This window comes from Myotis brandtii, unplaced genomic scaffold (genome assembly GCF_000412655.1).
Source record: "Myotis brandtii unplaced genomic scaffold, ASM41265v1 scaffold576, whole genome shotgun sequence".
Lineage (NCBI taxonomy): Eukaryota > Metazoa > Chordata > Mammalia > Chiroptera > Vespertilionidae > Myotis > Myotis brandtii.
In genome coordinates this window covers 1,442,370-1,464,475 of record NW_005370156.1, presented here as the reverse complement: position 1 = coordinate 1,464,475, position 22,106 = coordinate 1,442,370, and the positions used below count along the sequence as shown (strand labels likewise).

General features: G+C 44.0%; 1 protein-coding gene across 7 annotated transcripts in view; it reads right to left on the bottom strand.

Annotated features, from left to right (window-relative positions):
• The window catches only part of FRMD4A (FERM domain containing 4A), a 608,042-nt gene that overhangs the window by 130,412 nt on the left and 455,524 nt on the right, over window positions 1-22,106 (bottom strand). For all 7 annotated transcript variants that reach the window (XM_014549925.1, XM_005878894.2, XM_005878895.2 and 4 more), the window contains 2 exons: window positions 19,147-19,239; window positions 7,114-7,198 (listed from right to left, as the gene is read on the bottom strand). In XM_014549925.1, the coding sequence (XP_014405411.1) occupies window positions 7,114-7,198; window positions 19,147-19,239 (178 nt within the window). The remainder of the gene's footprint in view (window positions 1-7,113; window positions 7,199-19,146; window positions 19,240-22,106) is intronic.

Sequence of the window (22,106 nt, the reverse complement as noted above, 5' to 3'; positions counted from 1 at the left end):
CAAAGTTTCTGTTGAGAAATCAGCTGACAGATGTATGGGCACTCCCTTATAGGTAACTAACTGCTTTTCTCTTGCTGCTTTTAAAGATTCTCTCTTTATATTTAATCCCTGGCCTTTTAATTATGATGTGTTTTGGTATGGGCCACTTTGGGTTCCTCTTGTTTGGGACTCTCTGGGCTTCATGGACTTGTAAGTTTATTTCTTTTACCAGATAGGGAAAGTTTTCTGTCATTATTTCTTCAAATAGGTTTTCAATATCTTGCTCTCTCTCTTCTCCTGGCACCCCTATAATTCGGATGTTGGTACGCTTGAAGCTGTCCCAGAGGCTCCTTACACTATCTTGATATTTTTGGATTCTTTTTTCATTTTGCTTTTCCGGTTGGGTGTTTTTTGCTTCTTCGTATTTCAAATCTTTGACTTGATTCTTGCGATCCTCTGGTCTGCTGTTGGGAGTCTGTATAATATTCTTTATTTCAGTCAGTGTATGCTTAATTACTAGTTGGTCCTTTATCACAACCTCGAGGGTCTCACTAGATTTCTTGAAGATCTCAATACATTTATCGGCGGTCTCACCAGTCTTTTCGAGGGCCTTACTAAATTTATCGGCGGCTTCTAGACAGTTCTTTAAAGACCTTAAAAGTGTGTGCTGTGCAGGAGACACCCCTATGGAGCAGAACTTGCTTCAGTGGGGCTTTGGTGCTCACTACATCTGCCCCTTGAGTGTGTTGCTTGTGGATGTGCAGAGTTGTAATCTGGTATGATCTGAATCTGTCTACCAGTTGCACTGGCTCTGGGGCCTCTGGGGAGGTGCAAAGTCAGCTACTGCCTGAGGCTACCCAGTAGGAGCTATGAAGCTATCAGCAGATGGCTGCTATTTGTAATGGGCTTGGAAATGTCCAGGTGAGGCAGGCTAGTGCTAGTGCTGGGTCTTGGGACTCTTATTGATAGGTATGGGGCATGCTGACATCAGCTGCTACTTGTTTAAGAGATTTTAGGAAAGTCTGAAGGCTGATCCAGGACAGGCCATTCATATGGAAAAGCCTCTGCAAACAGTTTGGGTGGGGCTGCAAGTTCGATGGGGCAGGGGTCTCAGGGAATCACCAGGTAGGAGCAAATAGTGTAAGCCATGCTTATAGAAACTCAGATATGGCTGTGAGTCAGCTCTGTGACTAGGGGAGGTCCCAGCACAGGAACAATGACCCCTGGGAGCACCCCTGTCTGGGAGAAAGCCACCCCTGAGATCCTGTCCTTATGCCAAACAATCCAGTTCATCCCAGTATGTCCCTTTTTCCCCCAGTGCTGCCACCCAGAGCTGGAGCTCAGAGGGAGCGGGACCTTATAAGTTCGGCCCTTTAAGAGGAACTCCCTGGGTCTCTAGCAGCCTCTGTGTCACTCAGCCCCAATCCCCACTGGTTTTTACAGCCCAAAGTTATGGGGACTTCTCTTCCAAGCTATGGAACTCTGGGCTAGGGGTCTGGTGTGAGGCTGGGACCCTACAGCCACTAAATCCTTCCCGATTATAAAAATGCCATATGTTGGACCAGTCCATTTCGCGCCTCTGCCCCTCCAATCAGTCTCTACCAGTATGTATTTTCTTCTTTACTCCTCTAGTTGTAGGACTTGCACTTCAAGTGGTTCTGAATGATGGTTTTTCTGTATTTTAGTTGTAATTTTGATGTAGTTGTGGGAAGCGGCAAGTACCAGCATTTACCTACACAGCCGTCTTGGTTCTAAACAGCTTATTTTATCGGAACGACTTGGATTCCAGCATGCTGTAGGACTCATTCCCCAAGAAACAGGAAGGGAGCTGATATGAAACCTGTGCTGTGTCAACTGAAGCCTGTGGTATCAGCATCATCTACAGGTTATGTCTGGCACCACCCCCTGGCTCCAGGGCAGCGTGAGTGACTCAAAGAAGATCGCAGCCAAGATAAATACCTCCTTGAGCCTGCACCCAAGTGAGCACTTCCATCTCCACAGGAGCTAACAGAGTGCCTGGCGGGGTGCTATCCTCATTCATGCTTTATCTTGCTTGATTTTCTCAAGAAGGTTGTGGGTAGGTTCTTTTAATAGCCTTGCAAACCAAAGTGGAAAATTAAGCTTGGAGACACCACAGAAGGTGTCCACACTTATTGCATTTACTAAGAGGCGGAGCTGGAAAGGGAACCCAAGTCTGTCAGACACCAAACCTAAATTCCTAATTACAATCACTGTGCTACTGGAACTCCCAAGATCTTTACATGTTTACAACTGTGCACAATAGGTCACATCAGGCCCTTTGTCTCTGAGTAAGTCCCGTAACCTCCCTGACATCAGTTTCCTTCCTCTGGAAAGTTAATGTGTCCTGCTCAACCTCACTCATGAGGCTCAAATAAAGTAATATATGTGAACATTGTAAAAATAAACTCTAAGTATCGATTTATGCAAATTAAAACTTTATTTTTGATAACAGGGAGGGAAACAGGTCATCCATGATGCTGTTTGGTATCCTATAGAAACTGCAGAACAACCATCCCTGGGTCATTGGCATGGCCAAGCTCTAGGATAGCTCCGAGATGAGGCGGCTGGGGTTCTGAACTGACACCCTCCCCCATGTCAGTAGGCAGACTGCTGCTGTGGGCACCGTGATCATAAATGAATGCATCATCACCTTCACTTGGGAACCTAGTATTTTGTTGGAAGGATTTATCCTATTTTTATTTCCCATGAATCCCAGAGTCTAAAAGCACTGTGGTCTTCAGCTCCAGCTCAGCATTTGTGACCAAACTGAACTGAGCAACCCTGAGAGGGAACCTTTCTCTCCCTTCACCCAGCTGCCTGAACAGTAAAAAAAAATTAAAAGAAAGTGTGTGTGTGTGTGTGTGTGTGTGTGTGTGTGTGTGAATGGTTATGGGTTGTTGAAAACCCCAAAAACTGGGTTTAGTCAAAATGTGAAAATATAGGCAGTGGTTTGGGGTATTTGGGGTATTTCTGTACTTGCCTGGGTTGAGTGTGATTTCATCAGGTCAGTGACTTTCCAAACATTTACTGCTCACGTCTGCCATCTGGTGGACAGTGCTCACTTTTCATTTCTGACCATTTTCAAAGTGTGCTTACATTCATTAAACAAAAAGCAGCAGTTACTCTTACAATCTATAAGGCATGTAAATTTGGTATTATGATTTCCACGTTATAATGAGAAAACAAGGGCTTGGAGAAAGGAAGGAACCTGCATGTTCCTGGAACTACATTTAGTGACTTTTCCCTCCATTCAGCAAAAACTCAAAATACTTTAGTCTTGAGCCACTGGGTTTGAGCCCCATGTAAGCCCTGGCTCAGTAGCTGTCACCAAGTGCGGTCCTTTCACAGAACTGAATTTTATCACTACCAGGCCCTCGTTAGTTTGAATATTTGCATATGGTAAAACTATTCGGTGCAATGAAAGTGCGGAAGTACTTCCAGAAGGAAAAGTGATGGCTGACACACCATTTCAACTCTGTGTGTGTGTGTGTGTGTGTGTGTGTGTGTGTGTGTGTGTGTGAGAGAGAGAATGGTTATGGGTTGTTGAAATCCCCCAAAAATGGGTTTAGTCAAAGTGTGAAAATATAGGCAGTGGGAATCTCCTCAGGCTCCTTCCAATATAACCACTGACCGTTTTATAACACGTGTACTTGCTTTGAAGTTCTCTGGATGCAGGGGCATCTTCCACTCTGAGGAGAGTATGCCCTCCAGGGCGCAGGTGACTGAGCTCAACCCCAGTTGAGACTGCCATTCAGTAGATATGTGACCTCAGGCGAATCTTACAACCTCCCTGTGCCTCATCTTCTTCACAGGGAAAAAAAGAGATTAAAAGTAGTATTCCCCTCAAAGGTGTTGTGAAGATTCAGCCACACAACTTCCGGAAGGCACTCAGCACCCAGCCTGCCATGTAAGACCTGAGCGGGTATCACCTGTCTTTACGTTGCTAACAAGCACACGTGGTGTGTGTGCTGAAGGCTGCAGTAGTGAGACATGGGGTGCATGCTGGGGGCCAGCAGAGTGGCTGTTTATTTTAAAAATGTTCTCCTAGTGGTGGTTCTCAACCCACGGGGTGCTCTGCAAGCACCTCTCCCCCGGAAGGGAAGGGCTATGCGCTGGAAATGGGTATGGGCATGTGGGTTTTCCAATGAAAGGAAACACTATTAGCATATCGGGAAACTGGGTACAGAGCAAGGGACTGTCCCACCCAATTAAGAACTGTTCTTGAATAGACATTCCTCTAAAGAAGATGTACAAATGGCCACTGAGCATATGGAAAGATGTTCAACCTTACTATTAGAGAAATGCAAATCAAAATCACAATAAGATAAGACCTCACACTATCAGGATGGCTATTATTAAAAAAAAATAAAAAACACCAAAAAACCCCACAGAAGATAAGTGTTGGCAAGGATGCGATAAGACCTCACACTATCAGGATGGCTATTATTAAAAACAAACAAACAAACAAAAAACCACAGAAGATAAGTGTTGGCAAGGATGCAGAGGAACTGGAACCTTTATCCATAGTTGGTGGGAATATAAATTGGCGCAGTCACTATGGAAATCAGTATGACAGCTTCTCAGATTAAACATAGAATTACATGTGATCCAGCAATACCACTTCTGTATACAAACCCAAGACAACTGAAAGCAGGGACTTGTACAGATATTTATAAACCCATGTTCATAGCAGCATTATTCACAATAGCAAAAGGTGAAAGTGATCCAAGTGTCCATTGATGAAGGAATGGATAAACAGGCCATGGTATATCCAGATAATTAAATATTATTCAGCCTTAAAAAGCAAGAGCATTTTGACACATGCTGCAACGTGGATTAATCTTGAGGACATTATACTAAGTGAAATAAGTCAGTCACACAATAACAAATACCAGGCAAGGCAAAAGTAGGTATATAGTTGTGAGTACATGAAACACAGACTTCATTTTCATATTATTACAGACAGTCCTCGGGTTACGTGGGACTCGATGTACGTCATTTCGTGGTTACATCGCCATCTCCCATTTATTTATATAAAAAAAAAAGTTCCATCATTTCGACGTATCTACATATGTGCTTTATGTTTTTTATTATTTATTTACAAGTAAAGGTCAGGAATTGTTATCTTTCTTTTAATTTTTTTTTTTACTGTTTCACTTCATTACTGCTGTGTATGTGCTCCATATGAGTGACGTAGGTGCTTATGTAGGTGGGTTCTGACTTACGGCGAAAATCGCGTTATGTTGCGCCATAGGAACGGATCTCCAACGTAACCCGAGGACCTACTGTATTTATTAATTATTGTATTATTTTCCACACAAACAACTGTAAATCTGCTTTTGCCCCACCCTGTACTGTTTGATTCCACTTATATGAGGTACATACAGCAGTGAAATTCATAGAGACTGAAGGTAGAAAGGTAGTTACTAGGGTCTAGAGTAGCGGTTCTCAACCTGTGGGTTGCGACCCCTTTGGGAGTCGAACGACCCTTTTACAGGTGTCCTGTAACCCGAGGACCTACTGTATTTATTATTATTGTATTATTTTCCACACAAACAACTGTAAATCTGCTTTTTCCCCACCCTGTACTGTTTGATTCCACTTATATGAGGTACATACAGCAGTGAAATTCAGAGACCAAAGGTAGAAAGGTAGTTACTAGGGTGTAGAGGGAGGAGGAATGAATTAGTGTTTAATGGGTACAGAGTTTCAGTTTTATGAGATGAAAAGAGTTCTGAAAATGGTGGTAATGACGTAAATGCACTCAGTACCAGTGAACTGTACATTTATCAATGGTTATGATAGTGAATTTTATGTGTATTTAGCACAATTAAAAACAATTTGTCCTTCCCTAAGTCCAATAACATCTCTTTGAGAGATGCTGCTAGAAAGTCTAAAAATAGTGAGAAATAAATGCATTTGGTTATAAGTTCATCCATACTAGTGAGACCTAAGATGACTAGTGCATTAGTCATACTTGTCTAGGTTCCTCTTTGGACAAGTTGCCAAGTTAAGGCGGCCCCTAAGATCAGGTTAAAGAGCACCTCAAGGAGCCAAAACCACAGTGCTGGGATCAGGAGTCACACTATTACACTGGTAGCTCTAGGTTCATGAAGTTGTCATTTATTTATAGTAATTAATTTATAAGTTACTCCTACTAAGCCTTAAAATCACATGAGAGACAACAACTTGGGCTTTCCAGCTTCAAAAGATACTTTCAGATCTCAATGGGAAACTTACCTTGTAGATACAGGACTTAGCATTCAGGAAGAAGAGCTCAATGGGTCACCTAAGACCATCAGAAAACACATATATGATTACATATTGTTTTTGTGATTAATCACTATGCTTTAATTATGTTCAATTTGTAACAATGAAAATATATCCTGCATATCAGATATTTACATTACGATTCATTACAGTAGCAAGATTACAGTTATGAAGTAGCAACGAAAATAATTTTATGGTTGGGGGTCACCACAACATGAGAAACTGTATTAAAGGGTCGGGGCATTAGGAAGGTTGAGAACCACTGGTCTAGAGGGAAGAGGAATGAATTAGTGTTTAATGGGTACAAAGTTTTAGTTTTAGGATATGAAAAGAATTCTGAAGATGGTGGTAATGATGTAAATGCACTCAGTACCAGTGAACTGTACATTTATTAATGGTTATGATAGTGAATTTTATGTGTATTTTAGCACAATTATAAACCATTTGTCCCACCCTAAGTCCAATAGCATCTCTTTGAGAGATGCTGCTAGAAGGTCTAAAAATGGTGAGAAATAAATGCATTTGGTTATAAGTTCATTCGTACTAGTGAGACCTAAGATGACTAGTGCATTAGTCATACTTGTCTAGGTTCCTCTTTGGACAAGTTGCCAAGTTAAGGCGGCCCCTAAGATCAGGTTAAAGAGCACCTCAAGGAGCCAAAACCACAGTGCTGGGATCAGGAGTCACACTATTACACTGGTAGCTCTAGGTTCATGAAGTTGTCATTTATTTATAGTAATTAATTTATAAGTTACTCCTACTAAGCCTTAAAATCACATGAGAGACAACAACTTGGGCTTTCCAGCTTCAAAAGATACTTTCAGATCTCAATGGGAAACTTACCTTGTAGATACAGGACTTAGCATTCAGGAAGAAGAGCTCAATGGTGGCATTATCCTTTAGGTATGAAATGCTTTCTATGTAGAACCTGGAAGAGAAAAACCGCAGATGAATCACTGAAGCACCGACCAAGCAGATAATATACTGTTCTCCGAGCTACAGGATTTGACATGAGGACCAGTGCTCCCAGTCCTAAATGAACACAAGAAAAATGAGTGATCTGTTATTTTCATATGATTCCATTTATAGGACCATCATGCCTGATAGCCCTTATCGTGGCAAAGAACTGGGCCTGCTATCAGCTTCTCAGAGTGGACTTACACTCGACCATCTACTTTCTTTTTCCTTACCTGCTTTCCATTTTTTTTTAAAAAAAACACTATTTGTTTTCAATACAGTACTTTTTTGTCCTAATCACTGTTGAGCTGGATTTTTAAAAGACAGTTTCTTCTGCTTCATCAAAACCAGGGGCCATATTTCTCTGAGAAATGGTTATGACCTGTCTTCCCGAAGGTGGAGACGTGTGGTCTGATTTCTGCACATGCCGAGGGCTGTGGCACGTGTAACACTGTAATATTAATGTATATTAAGCCCAATGAGAATTGAATTTTTATCCAGATGGAGCTCATGGATTTTTTTTCAGGATGAAACATGCTGAAATTATTTAAGTTTACATTAAGTGCGCCTACACATTGACTTTGGAGTTTATTAAATCCCTTAATTAGATAAGGATCATCTGCACTAAGAGAGTAGGCGCTGTGATGAGAGGGGAAAGAGGAGATGATTGAAATGCAGAGCCTTGGAGGAGAAGAAGCTCTGAATGGGTGTGACAACTCTTGGGGGGCCCTGGATACTTGCTGCACAGAAACTGGGGATACCAAGAGGGGACTGCAGGTGAAAAGAGAAGAAACGAATGGTATAATGTTCTAGAACAGCATTACAAGATGATGGAAAGGATCCTGGGGAAGAAGTCAAGAGGCCAGTGATCTGGTCCCAGCTCAGTGTGATTTAGGGCAAGTAACATAATCTCTCTGGGCTTCTTTCCCAGATTGTAAAAGGAGACAGCAGGACTTGGTCAGCAGTTCTATATCTAAGAAGCTACTGCTTTAGGTACAGGAAACTAATTCGGATTAAAACAATAACAACAGCAAAAAACAACAAACCAACATTATATAAAGCAAACAAAACATGTCCATATGCTAGGTCAAGTCCACAGCCCACCAGTTAGCAATCTTTTGTCTCTACATACTGACTAAACAATGTGTTCCATCATTTTTCAAATGTGCATGTAGGCTATTGTAATACATTACAGATTCATTTAAATTCACTTGAAGTATTAGCAGATATTTCCAATCAACAGATATCAATACAATTACCATCATGTAAGAAAGAGTCTACAGAATTTTTGGAAATCACTTTATGGCCTCCATTCTTGCAAAGTCTATATCTAAGAAGCTACTGCTTTAGGTACAGGAAACTAATTCGGATTAAAACAATAACAACAGCAAAAAACAACAAACCAACATTATATAAAGCAAACAAAACATGTCCATATGCTAGGTCAAGTCCACAGCCCACCAGTTAGCAACCTTTTGTCTCTACATACTGACTAAACAATGTGTTCCATCATTTTTCAAATGTGCATGGAGGCTATTGTAATACATTACAGATTCATTTAAATTTAAATTCACTTAAAGTATTAGCAGATATTTCCAATCAACAGATATCAATACAATTACCATCATGTAAGAAAGAGTCTACAGAATTTTTGGAAATCACTTTATGGCCCCCATTCTTGCAAAGCCTGGGAAAGAGAAGGCTGGTTGATCTCTACCACACCTCCTCCTCCGCAAAAGTAAATGAATGAGTAAATGAATGAGTGAATGACTGAAGGCATCTGCCTCCCGGAGCAGGTGCCATAGGATGTGGATGCCTCCATGTAGCATCCGTGGTGTTGGTCTCAGAAGAACTGTCCAGTTGTATAACTTTCAGTTCCATAATAATGGAGACTTGCAAAGCAGTAGCAAATTCTCCATCTCAAAGCAAAATAAGTTAAAGTTGATTTAATTAAAATCTACATCCACTGTAAAGGGCTTTTGGAAAGAGGTAGTCAGAATAGCAAAATGAAAAAGGAAGGAAGGAAGGGAGGGGGAAACCCAGGGGAGTAAAGGGACAGGAGAGGAGGAGACCAGAGAGAAAGAGGAAAGGTGACAAGCCTTGGTTCCCACTCTACGTGGTTCAGAAGAATGCCAGCTCGACTGGGTGACTTGCAGGTGTGGCTATTACAGATGAAACTTGCTTTTTGCCTTTGTTCAAGCTATTCCTCTCACTGTCCCCCCAAACAATCCTCCACACCCTAACTCACTCCAGCCCTTGGCTCAGGACCACCACACATTTTATCTGATTCCACTCTCTCCCCACAGAAGCACTCCTTTCCCAGGCCACCCTCTGCCTGTGGCACTGCCTCCGGGTCCTGTAACTTTCTGTCACCTGGGAAGTCCCCTAAGGAGGCTGCTGTTGTTCCCTCCTGGTCCTAGTGCCTCTCCAGCACCACTACAGTGCCTGGCACAAACAAGAGCTCACTACGCATCTGTGAAGGAAACTCTCCTTTCACCACTGGCTGGAGTTCTACTGGACAGTGAAATGGGCAATGAAGACAATGCAGGAAGGAGAAGAAATACCCGGTTTCCAAGATGTCACAAAATTCTAGGTTACGGGGTTTTATATTCCACATCCAGCCCTTGCCCCTGCCCCTCCCTCACTGTTACCGTGGAAAGTTGTTCAGACAGAGCTGCTGCCTGCCTTGACTCCTAAAGCCAAACAACAGCAGAGGCGTCTTGAGTTCAACAGCGAGTGAGCTGAGCTCTGTAATAATAATTGTGAGTCTAAACCTGTTGCCTGTGAAGTAACTTCATTTCAAAGCAATGCCTTATAGCTTTATTGGATTGTTTTCATTCCTGAGAATTTAGGAGTGAAGACATTCTGTCTCCCCAGCTCCCATTTTCTCACCAGTATATTAAGGAAACAACAATTCCATTTTCAACTCTCCAATAATGGAAAACTGAAATGAGATGGCAAATTCTACCTTTTTATTTTTGCAACAACACTCATTTCCACTGAGTTCTGTGTTGTCTGGCTGTCCAAGAGGCAGGAAGGTAGAGGAAATAACAAGCATATTCTCACATGAAGAAAGCAATTCATCTCCTCTTGACACAAATTGTAAAGCAGTTTCCTGTTAACCTTTATCACCAAGAAACAGCCTGGAAAGCCCTGTGAGTTCCAGGCCTGTCATATTATTATTCTATAACCGGGGATATTCAACTCATCCTGAACTTTCCATCTGTGCTAGAGAACTAGTGAGTCAAAAATGCATAGAGAGAAACAGGCCTCAGGCATCTCAGTGCACATCCCGAGGCCCAGCGCCCCCGGGAGGAGAAACTTCTGGGGAAATGGCAAATGATGGTGGTTTCAGTTCACAGTAGAGATTTTCGATTTTCTCCTTTTTAAAAAAACAACAACAAAAACAGTTCTGATTTTTTTTTCTGAGAGCCTTGCCAAAGGTACTCCTTTTCGGCAGTAGGTGGCGATGTTGATTTATTTAACTACCACCTCGTTCACAAAGAAAACTCCAGGTCTCTGGGTAAACCCCCCAAAATGAGCATTTTCTTATAGAATCAGAGAATCTGAATGGACAATTCCAAGTCTGGTTCTGTACTAACCATGGGTTAATACCCACATCTGGGGCCTCACTAACTCTGGAGGGTCCACCCTCCCAGCATTAGCCTATTCCTAGAGATAGTAAAGGACTCACCTGGGAGCATGCCCTTCATACACAAACCAACCCATCCAGAGCCCACCCAGCTCCGGCCTCCTCCACAGGGCTCTCACACTCAGGCCAGACCCGCCTACCCTCATCACTCCAGGGCAAGGAACCAACAACTTGGGGCAGCCTCTCAGCCCGAGTCCTCTGAAATTATTCAAAGTAGCCAATCCTCACCCATTCCTCCCCCAGAAACAATAGAGGCTCTTGCCCTCAGTTCCCTGTCCACCTGGCCTGGTGCGTCTGTGCCTGTGGGAACTCCGAGTAGCAAACTGCCTTTTCAATGACAGCTGTCTCATGGTCTATTGGCCTCACTGTACCTGATCCATAACGAAACCTACACTTTAACAGGTTCTTCAGCAGACTGGGCAGGACTGGATCTTAGGGCTTCTTTCTGAGGCAAAGGGAACAGTGTCCCTAGCCAAGGGCACACCGGGCCAAGAATGCTCTTTGGGCTCCATGAGCAATGTCAACAAAACCTGGCCCAGGTGACCCCAACCAGGAATGTTTTATCACACTGTCTGAGGTAGGGCTAAATATGCGCCACGTCATGTGTTTGCACACATTACATACGCAAGAGGCCCTGAAGTCATGGGAGCCTCCGACTACAGTGGGCCAAACACTCCAACTGATGGCATCCGCCAGGTCCCCCCTCTGGCCCCTCGCTCCTCCTCTTCCCTCTCACATCCACCCCTCACACTGGGAATCACTGAGAATTTAGAGCAAGTGTTAATTAAATGGACCAGTGATTTCATTTTGTAATGAACAGAAATGTCACATTTGGGAAGCTGACTTTTCATAGCAGAAAGGAGCGATCACAATGAGAAGGGTAAGTGAGACTGCGGCCAAATGTCTGATGGTTAGAATTTCAATGGCACAGAAATCTTAACTGGGACACCCAGTTGGAATCTAGCAAGTTCTGGTTAGCAGGCACCTCATTTTACACCCATGTTCCTGTGAGTGACAGGAAATAGCAATTGGTGTCTCCACCAGTCAGGAAACACCCAGTCAGGCCATGAACTGCCTCTAAAATCCCCTCCCCCGAATTAAAGCTTCCTCTTCCTTTTTTCCTAGTGCCCACTTCAGTTCATTGTTTGTGAAAGTCTACATTTGAGGAGACAAATCTCATCCCCATTTGTTTTCTTATGAACAGGGAAGATGACCAGAGCTCCAGGGACACTTGGCTGGAGAAGACACAATTTAAGGAACAGTCAGATGTGGAGGACACATTCTAAGCACAAACTTGTGTCTGTCAAAAGACAGAGAGCCCCGGATGGGTGGCTCAGTTGGTTGGAGTGTCACCCCATACAACCTCAGGGAGCGAATGGGAGGCAACCATTCAATGTTTCTCTCACACCGATGTCTCTCTCTCTCTCTAAATCAATTAAAAATTATCCTGGGATGAGATTTACAAAAACAACAACAACAACAACAAAAAACCACAAGAGACTTCCTTAGGTGGGTTGGTAACTTTCCCTTGTTTTTTTTCTCAACCTATTTCTTAAGCCTGCCTGGTAAACACTCTCAGAGGGTCATTATTCTTCAATTTGGGTAGCCTGCCTCACAGCTCTAAACCAGTGGTTCTCAACCTTCTAGCCCTTTAAATACAGTTCCTCATGTTGTGACCCAACCATAAAATTATTTTCGTTGCTACTTCATAACTGTAATGTTGCTACTGTTATGAATCGTAATGTAAATATCTGATATGTAGGATGGTCTTAGGCGACCCCTGTGAAAGGGTCGTTCGACCGCCAAAGGGGTCGCGACCCACAGGTTGAGAACCACTGCTAAACAAAGGTCTTTCATTGAATGGGATCTCAGTCATACAGTGATCACTGGGCTGCCTATAAAGTGTGTGAGAAGTAAGGGGTGGGGAAGAGGAGGATGGACAGGCATGCAGAAGTCACATCACATCAGACGTGCCAAAGATATCCTTAGTGTGTCAAATGGGAGTCCAGGAAAATTATGAGCAGGAGAATAGATGAAATTTTTGGAAAGAGACTCCATGGGAACCTTATAGGACAGATTGAAGGGGCCAAGATCAGAAGCAAAGATGAGCACAGAGATTTCAGAACCAGGAGAGGTTTGTGAAGGCACTAATTATAGCCACGGGTGTGTGCATGGAGAGTAAGGGATGGACATAAGAGCTAGTTAAGATGCAGACATAACAGGAATCAGTGACTGAGAGTAGAGAAGGGAGCAGGTGGGACAGAGCAGGTTGACATCAAGGTTGATGCCCAAGTTTCTGGCTTGGGGGGCTGGATGGGTGATGGTGTCAATGACAGAGACAAGGAGGGGCCACAGGAAGAAGAGTAAGTTTAGGGGCAGAAAGTTGACATCATTTGATTCAGGCAAAGGCGGGCAGAGAAGCACCTGTGGGATTGGGGTCCTGGCCTCCACTGACCGTAGGGTGATGGGACCAGAAGCTGGGCTGCCACAAAGCATGGGCTCTGTGGGATGTGGGAAGTGCAGACCCATCTTCTGGACCTTTGCTGTGAACAGAAGGGGAAGCCCAGGGTGGCAGCTGGAGGAGGATGCAAGTCAGGGGGGGAGTTTTTTTCTGTTAGGGTGGAAGCGAGGTGGCCATGGGGGGAGGGATCCATGGAGAAGCAGCTGTTTAAGAAGAGAAAAGGAGAGAGGAGATGAGAGGGGGCAGGCTCTCTGAGGTGGTGAAGGGACTGGGCCTGGAGGACACGTGAACCTGCCAGCCTTGGATGATGGGACAATGGTCACTAGGTGGGTGAGAAGGCCACAAAGTTGAGGCAGATACAATTAAGTTTGTGGGTAAGGGCATGGAAGGCTGATGGAGCTCACTGTACTAGCTTTTGTTTTTTCTGCAAAATCATAAAGCAATGTTACCTCCTTGGAGCAAAGGGGGTGAGCTTCTGGTTTGGAGTCTGCAGCAAGAGGGAAAGAAAGCCATTGTGGGCATGCAGAGGCCCTGAGCAGGCACACGAACAGAACTGGCTAGAAAAATCGATGATCTCTGACTAGTCACAATCATTCATGTGCCCACATGCAGTTGTGTGACCCCCCCCCCCCCCACCCCGCCCCGCTCCCTCGTGACTACATTCAGCAGCTGAAGAGTAGAAATAAAAGAAGTGTGTGATTGGTGTGTGTGTGTGTACTGCACATACATGATTATATATGTACACACATGTATATATGTGTGCCAAGCAGCAAGGGGAGGTGAGGTCCTGGGTAAGAAAGTGGTTGCAATTGTGCATAGCTGGATTTGGACTGAATTGGAAAAGAGATGACAACAGGCATGGCTGATTGCACCTCAGAAGTTGGGGGAAATGCATTTATATCCCTTCTTCACTCAATGTGGAGTTTCCAACAGGCCAAAGCTTTGTGACTGTGGTCTCCCCTTTAGGGACGCTCTGCCAATGGTGTCTGAGTCTGCAGTGCTGCGGGAACGCCAGGCCTGGGGGACGGCTCTCCATGTGCCTTTCACCCAGTGCTGGGAGCACCTGTCCTCAGCACCACCTCTGCTGGATGCTGGCTCCGCAGACATGGCAGGTGTGGAAAGCACAATGAGCCCCGGTCACAGATCTTGAGTCAGGTGCCTCTGGCCCTCTCTGCAAAGGGGGGAGGGGGACCATGATGATCTCTGAAAAACAGTCACAGTGTCACTTGTCACTTACAAGGCGGGCAGCATGGTGAACGGGGAAGGGCTCAAGGTTTAGAGTCAGATCTACCTGAACAGATGCCTTAACTTACTAGTCATGATGGGGGAGAACGTACCTGATATTCCTGGGAACCCACCTCCTATCTTTAATTAGGAATAACAAATAGTACCTGCTTCAAGGGCTGTTGTGAAGATTAACAATCATCCTGAATAATGGAAAGTCCCATCCTCTCTGACCTTTTTCCCTTTTAGGCAATTATTAAGACCCAGAAGCCACTGTGATCATTCCTGGTGATTTGATGGATGAGTTGGAGGGAGCAGGTCGATGAAAGTGGGGCTCTTAGACCTGCATCCTCAGGTCACACTGCTTGAGGCCCTCTGAGGAAGAAATCTCATTTAAAAGGCTTAACTTTGGCCTTGAGGCTCAAGCAGAATTCTCTGAGTTCAGATTCACATTATTCAATATACTCAGATCTCATTTTTCCTATTCAGTTGAATGGAGGCGGTAACTCTACCCTCACCCTCACAGATGTTTTGTTTTTGAATATGCCTTATACAGGAAGAGTATATAAGTGCCAAATAACAAATCAGGCTGGCATGGCAGCCCAAACTTAGACCCTTAGTCACACAGGGTTAATATTTCCACTCGATGAATTCCTAAAACTTGGCTTTATGGCAGCGGCATTTTCCACGGTCTCTTTCATCAGGTGGTTTTATCCCACAAAGGCTAACTGTACACGTGTTAAACAGATGTAATGTATAGATGTTTAAACAAAAGCAGGGAAGCTCTGAGGGACTGGAGTCAGGCTGCCTCCAGGTACGCCTGTGTGATGGATGCTGGGCAGGGGCTGCTCTTGTTAGAAAGGTCAGCGTCCCCACATAGGAGCACCTGCCTCCTCTCTCAGGCAAAACAAACTATCGGCATTTGTTCCTATGCTGCTCAGCTAGCTGAAAAATGGGGACTCAGGGTCGTGGGGGTTCTAAGAGCCAGGGTCCTCCATAGCTGGTGCCCAGGTGACACCTACCCTGGGAGGCGGGTACAATAGATCGGGTGACAGATGAGGAGAGGGCAGGACAGAGAGATTTTGGAAGTGGCAGCAGAATGAATGCACACAAGAACTGGAGGAAGAAGGACTTCAGGATTGAAAGCCTAGATGTCTGAGTGGATAATGACATCACAGATCGGAAGGAACCACAGAAGATTTGGGAAGTGGGAGAGGGTGGAAAGACAATGACTTTGGCTTTGGGACCTGCTGAGTTTGAAGTTCTCAGGTGGCCAAGAGGCAATTGGAAATAGGAACCTTTGGCTCTCCGGAAAGATCGGCTTTTGCGCAGAGCTGGAGAAGGAGCTCTGCCTGTGGCCATGCTGTTAGAGGTCTGTCCCCCAGTGGGTATTTGGAGAGTTTTTCCTAAGGAGCGAGCATTCTGTGAGGTGCCTGCTGTGGCCCACCAGGAAAACATGAGGCTGATGGCAGAAGCATTGCTGGGTCTTCGTCACCCCATCCCGGTTCTCTCTGTTGTCAACATGGGTCAGCATGGAGCGATTTGAAACCATCTGCATATTGTCAGGGACAAACCCTTCAACTGGCAACCTCATAGCACCCCAAGCTTTCCTCCAAGGCTGGGATCCCCCAACTCACAAATAACTTGGCTCATCACAGACACTTGAAAAAGAGGCCTGACGTGCAAGCATCCCAGCACTTCCTCTTCTTGGTGAGTGTTGTTGCAGAACCCCAGGAAGGAGGAGACAGCCTAATGCATGGCACGTGTGCTCAGCCTCCTTCCATTCTATATAATAAAAGCATAATATGCAAATCGAGTGAACGGCAGGACAACTGGTTGGCAGGGGGTGGGGCTGGCGAGCAGGGCTACCAGGCCAGCCAAGGCGTGTGCCAGCAGGCAGAGGGAGGGGATGGTGACAGGGGAGTGGGGGGGGAGGGCAGTGGCGACCAGCAGCGGCGGAAGGGTTATGGGGGGGCGGGGCCGGCTACTCGCAGGCTGGCACTGTCCCCTGATCAGTTCACCAGTTGCCTCCTGCAGAGGGAGGCCAGACTGCAGCTTAGGCCTGCTCCCCAGAGGCAGAGGGCCTAAGCAGTCAGTCGGATATCCCCTGAGGGCTCCTGGACTGTGAGACTCCGGAGCTGAGGGACCCCCTTGAGTGTACAAATTTTCGGGCACCAGGCCTCTAGTTACTTTATGAAGTTACTTCTCCACTTATCTGAGAAAATGTAGACACCATTCAAGAGAACGTAACATTGAAGGGACATCTGTAATACTTTCCACAATAAAGATACATTTTTTAAAAAATGAACAAATGATCTGGAGACATTTCTCCAAAGAAGACCTATAAATGGCCAATAAACATAAAAAGATGCTCAACATCATTAGTCATTAGGGAAAGGCAAATGAAAACTTCAATAAAACAACACTTCATACCCTCCAGGATGGGTATCATCAAAAGTTCAGATAACAAGTGCTGCCAAGGATGTGGAGAAATTGGAATCATCATCCATTACTAGTGCAGCCACCTGGTAGAACAGCTGGAAGGTTATCAAATGCTAAACACCAAGCTACCATGTGACCCAGAAATTCTACTCCTAGGTATATACCCAAGAGAACCGAAAGCATGTTCACACAATAACGTGCACATGAATGTTCAGAGTAGCATTGTTCACAATAGTAAAAAAGTAGAAACAAAACATCAATTGATGAATGGAGGAATACAATGTGACATATTCATTCAATGGAATATTATTCAGCAATAAAAAGGAATAAAGTCCTGATTCATGCTACAACATGGATGAACTTCAAAAACATGCTGAGTGAAAGAAGACACAAAAGACTCCATATCACCTGATCACATTCTTATGAAATGTCCAGAATAGCCCTAATGTATAGAGATAGGAAGTTGATTTGTGATGGCCTATAGGGCTGGAGAGGTGGGGGATATGGGAGTGGCTACTAATGGGTTTCAGGGGGAGGGTATGGGATGAGAATGTTCTAAAATTGAATGTAGCGATGGTTGTACAGCTCTGTGAATGAACTAAAAACCATTTAATTGTACACTTTAAACTGTGCAGTATGTGAATTATATCTTAGTAAAACTGCTATTTTGAAAAAGTGGGGGGAAATAAATCTGCACCAAAAAAAGAGACCATGACATTGAAATCATACCCATCAGTAATGAAAATGGCTGAGATTAGTTCTGATATGTAAGCTGCTATTAAATGAAAAAAGCATTCAATCCAAATTTAAGTTTACCCCACCAGCTATGGTAAAGATACACACTCCTGCCTGTTAAATGAGGCCCTTAACTCTGATTTTAGTCCCTTCTAGTGTCTCCTGTAGTATCAGGATGGCTATGTCCAAAACTGCACTCCTGGGGTGCTCTTTAAGAACTGAATTGTTGCCCTGGCCAGTGTCATTCAGTGGTTGGAGCATCAGCTTGTGCACCAAAAGGTCACAGGCTCCATTCCTGGTCAAGGGCAGGTACCTGGGTTGCAGATTTGATCCCCAGCCCGGGGGGGGGGCGGGGGGTGCATGCCAGAGGCAACCAATCAATGTCTCCCCCCCCCCTCCCTCCTTCCTTCCCTCTCTCTCTCTCTTACCTTCCCTCTCCCACTCTCTCTAAAAATCAATGGAAAAAATATCCTTGGGTGAGAATTAACAACAAAAAAAAAGAACTGAATTTTAAATCACATGTCCTGCTCTTGGAGTTCTGTTCACATATTTTAAAAGAGCTGGGCCCATGGATGGGTGGAAGGGCTATTGTCCACTGGAAGACTGAGCCATTCACCCTAAATGTCTCTATGATTGTGTTTCAATGAAGGTTTTTGACAGAAACCTTATAGAAGGTTCTGGCTCCACCACCTGGGGCTCTGATTCTGACTTTGCTTACATCTGTACTTTGCCCCAGAACCCATGACATGACCCCTCTGGCTTCACACAATCTTTTGCAAAACAATGTGATAAATCTGGTGGATTTCCTGAGATTGTTGCAAATATTAACTACAAGAAGCAAATCTAGTTCCCTGTAGTTACAAAATAAAACTTGTAATAGATTAGTGAACAGAAAATGACCATTGTTCTGATATATTCTGCCATATACCCCATCACTGGGAACTGTACTGATCTGTGGCTTACTGCTGGGGTTCAACTACTCCTGTTTGGGATAAACTGGTAAGTTTCAAAAGGTCAACAGGCACTTGTAATAGATGGAAATAATATACAAGCTTTTGTCATGTAGCTTCAAACAGCCACCAAAACAGAACCCAAGAGTTGGTGTTATTATAAGAGACTCAGTTTAGTTTGAGATGTATGTCCCCCGAAAAGGCAAAAAAAAGGCTCGCTTCTTTATTTCACACAAGCAGCCTATTCAAGAGCACAAACACGTGTGTCATGCACACACACTGGCATGCCTCACACACTCACGCCCTATGTTTACATTATTGGAAATGTAGCTACTCCAGGACCTCTATTCCTGGTAATGAAGCAAGACAAACTTGATTTTCCTTTCTTTTGATCACTCTACCCTTCCAGACTTTTCTGAAGAAGAAAGGAAAAGAGAGACACCAGGGGTACATACCTGACACAGAAGTATAAAACCACTGGTCCTGACTTTTTGGGAAAGTCGTGTTCTAAGACTCTTCGATCTAGCTGGAGCCAGTTTAAGTGTCCCCTGAGGAAAATAGAGACAAATAGATTAGGGCTTTGGATTTTATAGAAGTTTCTTGTAACAAAGGTATATGTACAGCAGAATATGCTGGATCACAGTTGAATATGGACCTTTGCCTCACTATGAAGTGTTCAATATTTGAAGAACCCAGAGGAGTGACCTAGGGAACATGCATGAGTGGGAGATACCGTGCAACACAAGGGAGGAGACTGACACCCAGAAAGTCAGGGGTCGGAGCCCTAGCTGGTTTGGCTCAGTGGATAGAGCGTCGGCCTGTGTACTGACGAGTCCCGGGTTCAATTCTGGTCAATGGCACACGCCTGGGTTGTAAAACACACTTTAGAAACATGTCAGCAACTTCACAATATCTTGCTGGAAGCAGATGGGTGGAAAAGCCAATAACAGATAATTTCATAAGAAGTTAAAGTTACATCTACCATATGAGCTAGCCATTCTTCTCCTAGGTGTTTACCCAAGAGAAATGAAAGCATTTGGCCATGCAAAGACTTTTACACACAGATGTTCAGAGACACATTATCTTTCATAGCTCAAAACTTGAATAACCCAGATGTTTATCAATAAGAGGAATGTATAAACAAATTATGATATAATTATGTAATAGAATACTATGCAGCAATAAAGACTACTGATATACACAGCAACATATATGAATCTCAAAATAATTATGCTGAGTAAAAGAAACCAAACTAAAGAAAGAGTACAAATTCTGTAATTCCATTTATAAGAAGCTCTAGAAAGTGCAAATTAATCTACAATGACAGAAAGCATCGTGGTTGCCTGGGGAGGGAGTGAGAAGGAAGGGTTGGAGGGCATAAAGAAAAGTTTAGGAGAGTGATGGATTATGTTCATTATCTTGATGGAGGGGGGTTTATTGGTGCATATATGTGTCAAAACTTATCAAATTTTATACTTTAATATGTAACATTTGTTGCATGTCAATTATACCTCATTATAGCTATTTTAAACAGTGAACCACAGATACTTGATATACAAATGGAGTGACTTGTGCATTCCTTCCTTCCTCAACTCCCTCCATCTCTTCTTTTCATTAATGTCAACTGACCACCTTCTCTGACAAAGGGTCTGAAGAGGAAGCAGGGAGCAAAATAAACATGATCCCCTTTCCCCTCGAGCTTATATGCTTGTACAGAGGCACTCAACCACTATTTCCACAATAATTACATACTAACTAATAGAATTAGGGCTATGACTTATGAGAACATGTAAGGATGTGATCTAGTTTGGGGGGTCTGAGAAGCACTCCTGGCATTTGAGTGAGATTTGAAGAATGAAAAGAGTTAACTCAGCAAAGAGGAAGGGGAATCACTTTCTAAGCAGAAGGGCCAGCATATGCAAAGGCCCTGAGGTGTCATGTGAGGAGGAAGGGGTAAGGCTGGAGAGAGGCAGAGACCAGCACCTGGGGCCTTGGAGGCCACGGTGAGGACGTTGGCTTTGAAGAGTGAGGCAGAGCCATGTTACAAGTATGTGCAGAAAAATCTACCCATTTTTTTCTCCTCTCCTCACCCAACCTCAGTCCAGCATCCTGGAGCCCTATAATCACGGTTACTTAGTAAACTCAGGTTGAACAGACACAACTGATTGTACAAAATCCCTTCAGGTGCCCGGTGCTATGTGACTCCGATGTTTAGAGTGCACAGACACATGTGGAAGGCTGGCACTTATTCTGTGGAGGATGAGAAGCAAAAGCTGTCTGCATTGCCCTAGTACAATGTTTGCTCCATCAAGCACATGCTGGCCTCCAAAAAATGAAAGAAAACACAGTAGGAGCTCCCATCTCTATTTTAAAAATTCATTTAAACTGTATCTTTTACACACACACAAAATAAATCTCTCACTTCAGCCCACACCTGTGGCCTAGGGATGATGTTTGGATTTGCTCTTTTCCCCTTCTTTTGAGAATCTCCATCTGGAAATAGATTTTTTTCTATAAACTTTTTTTTGACATTTTTGGTTACTCTTCTCTGAATATAGTAAGGGTGAAAAATAACAGGAAAAACATTTTTTAAGCTCTGGCTGGTGTGGTGCAATGGTTGGAGTGTCAGCCCAAGCACCAAAGGGTTGCAGGTTCGATTCCCAGTCCAGGGCACATACCTGGGTTGCAGGTTCAATCCTTGCCTCTGGTCAGGGTATGCCCAGGAGGCAACCAATTGATGTGTCTCTCTCACATCAATGTTTCTCTCTCCCTCTCATATCTTTCCTGCTTTCTCTCTCTATCCTTCCCTCCTTCCTTTCCACTCTCTCTAAGAAGCAATAGAAAAAAAATATCCGCTGGTGAGGATTAACAAAAAAAAGTTTTTAAAGTAAAATGACTGAACTAACTTCTTCCAGAAATGGGTAAATTCCCAGCCAACTAGAATACAGACCTGGAAAGAGAAGGCAGGAGTGCCAATTTCGTTTCTAGTAATACTGAAAATGGTGACCTCTGTGCCTTAGCTCATGTTGTTCCTCTGCCTAGAATGCCCTTCCTCTCCTTCATCACCCAGCGAAGTCCGACCCATCCTTCTAGACCTAGCTCTCCTGTGCCTCCTCCAGAAAGTCTTCCCTGATGCACCCCCCGACACACACACCTGCCTGGGACAGGACTCTCACAGCACCCACCCTGGGCACACCTCTGCTGCAGCATTTCCCGCAGTCCACAGAACTTACTTTGTGTATGCATTCTTTTCCCCCAATAGTTTTTTACATCTGAAAAATAAAGCAAAATGTACCTCATAAAGTAAAAGTGTTTTTGATCAACTAACAGGGGCGGGGAACCTTTGTTCTGCCAAGGGCCATTTGGATATTTATAATATCATTCTCGGGAAATACAAGATTATCATAAAAATTAG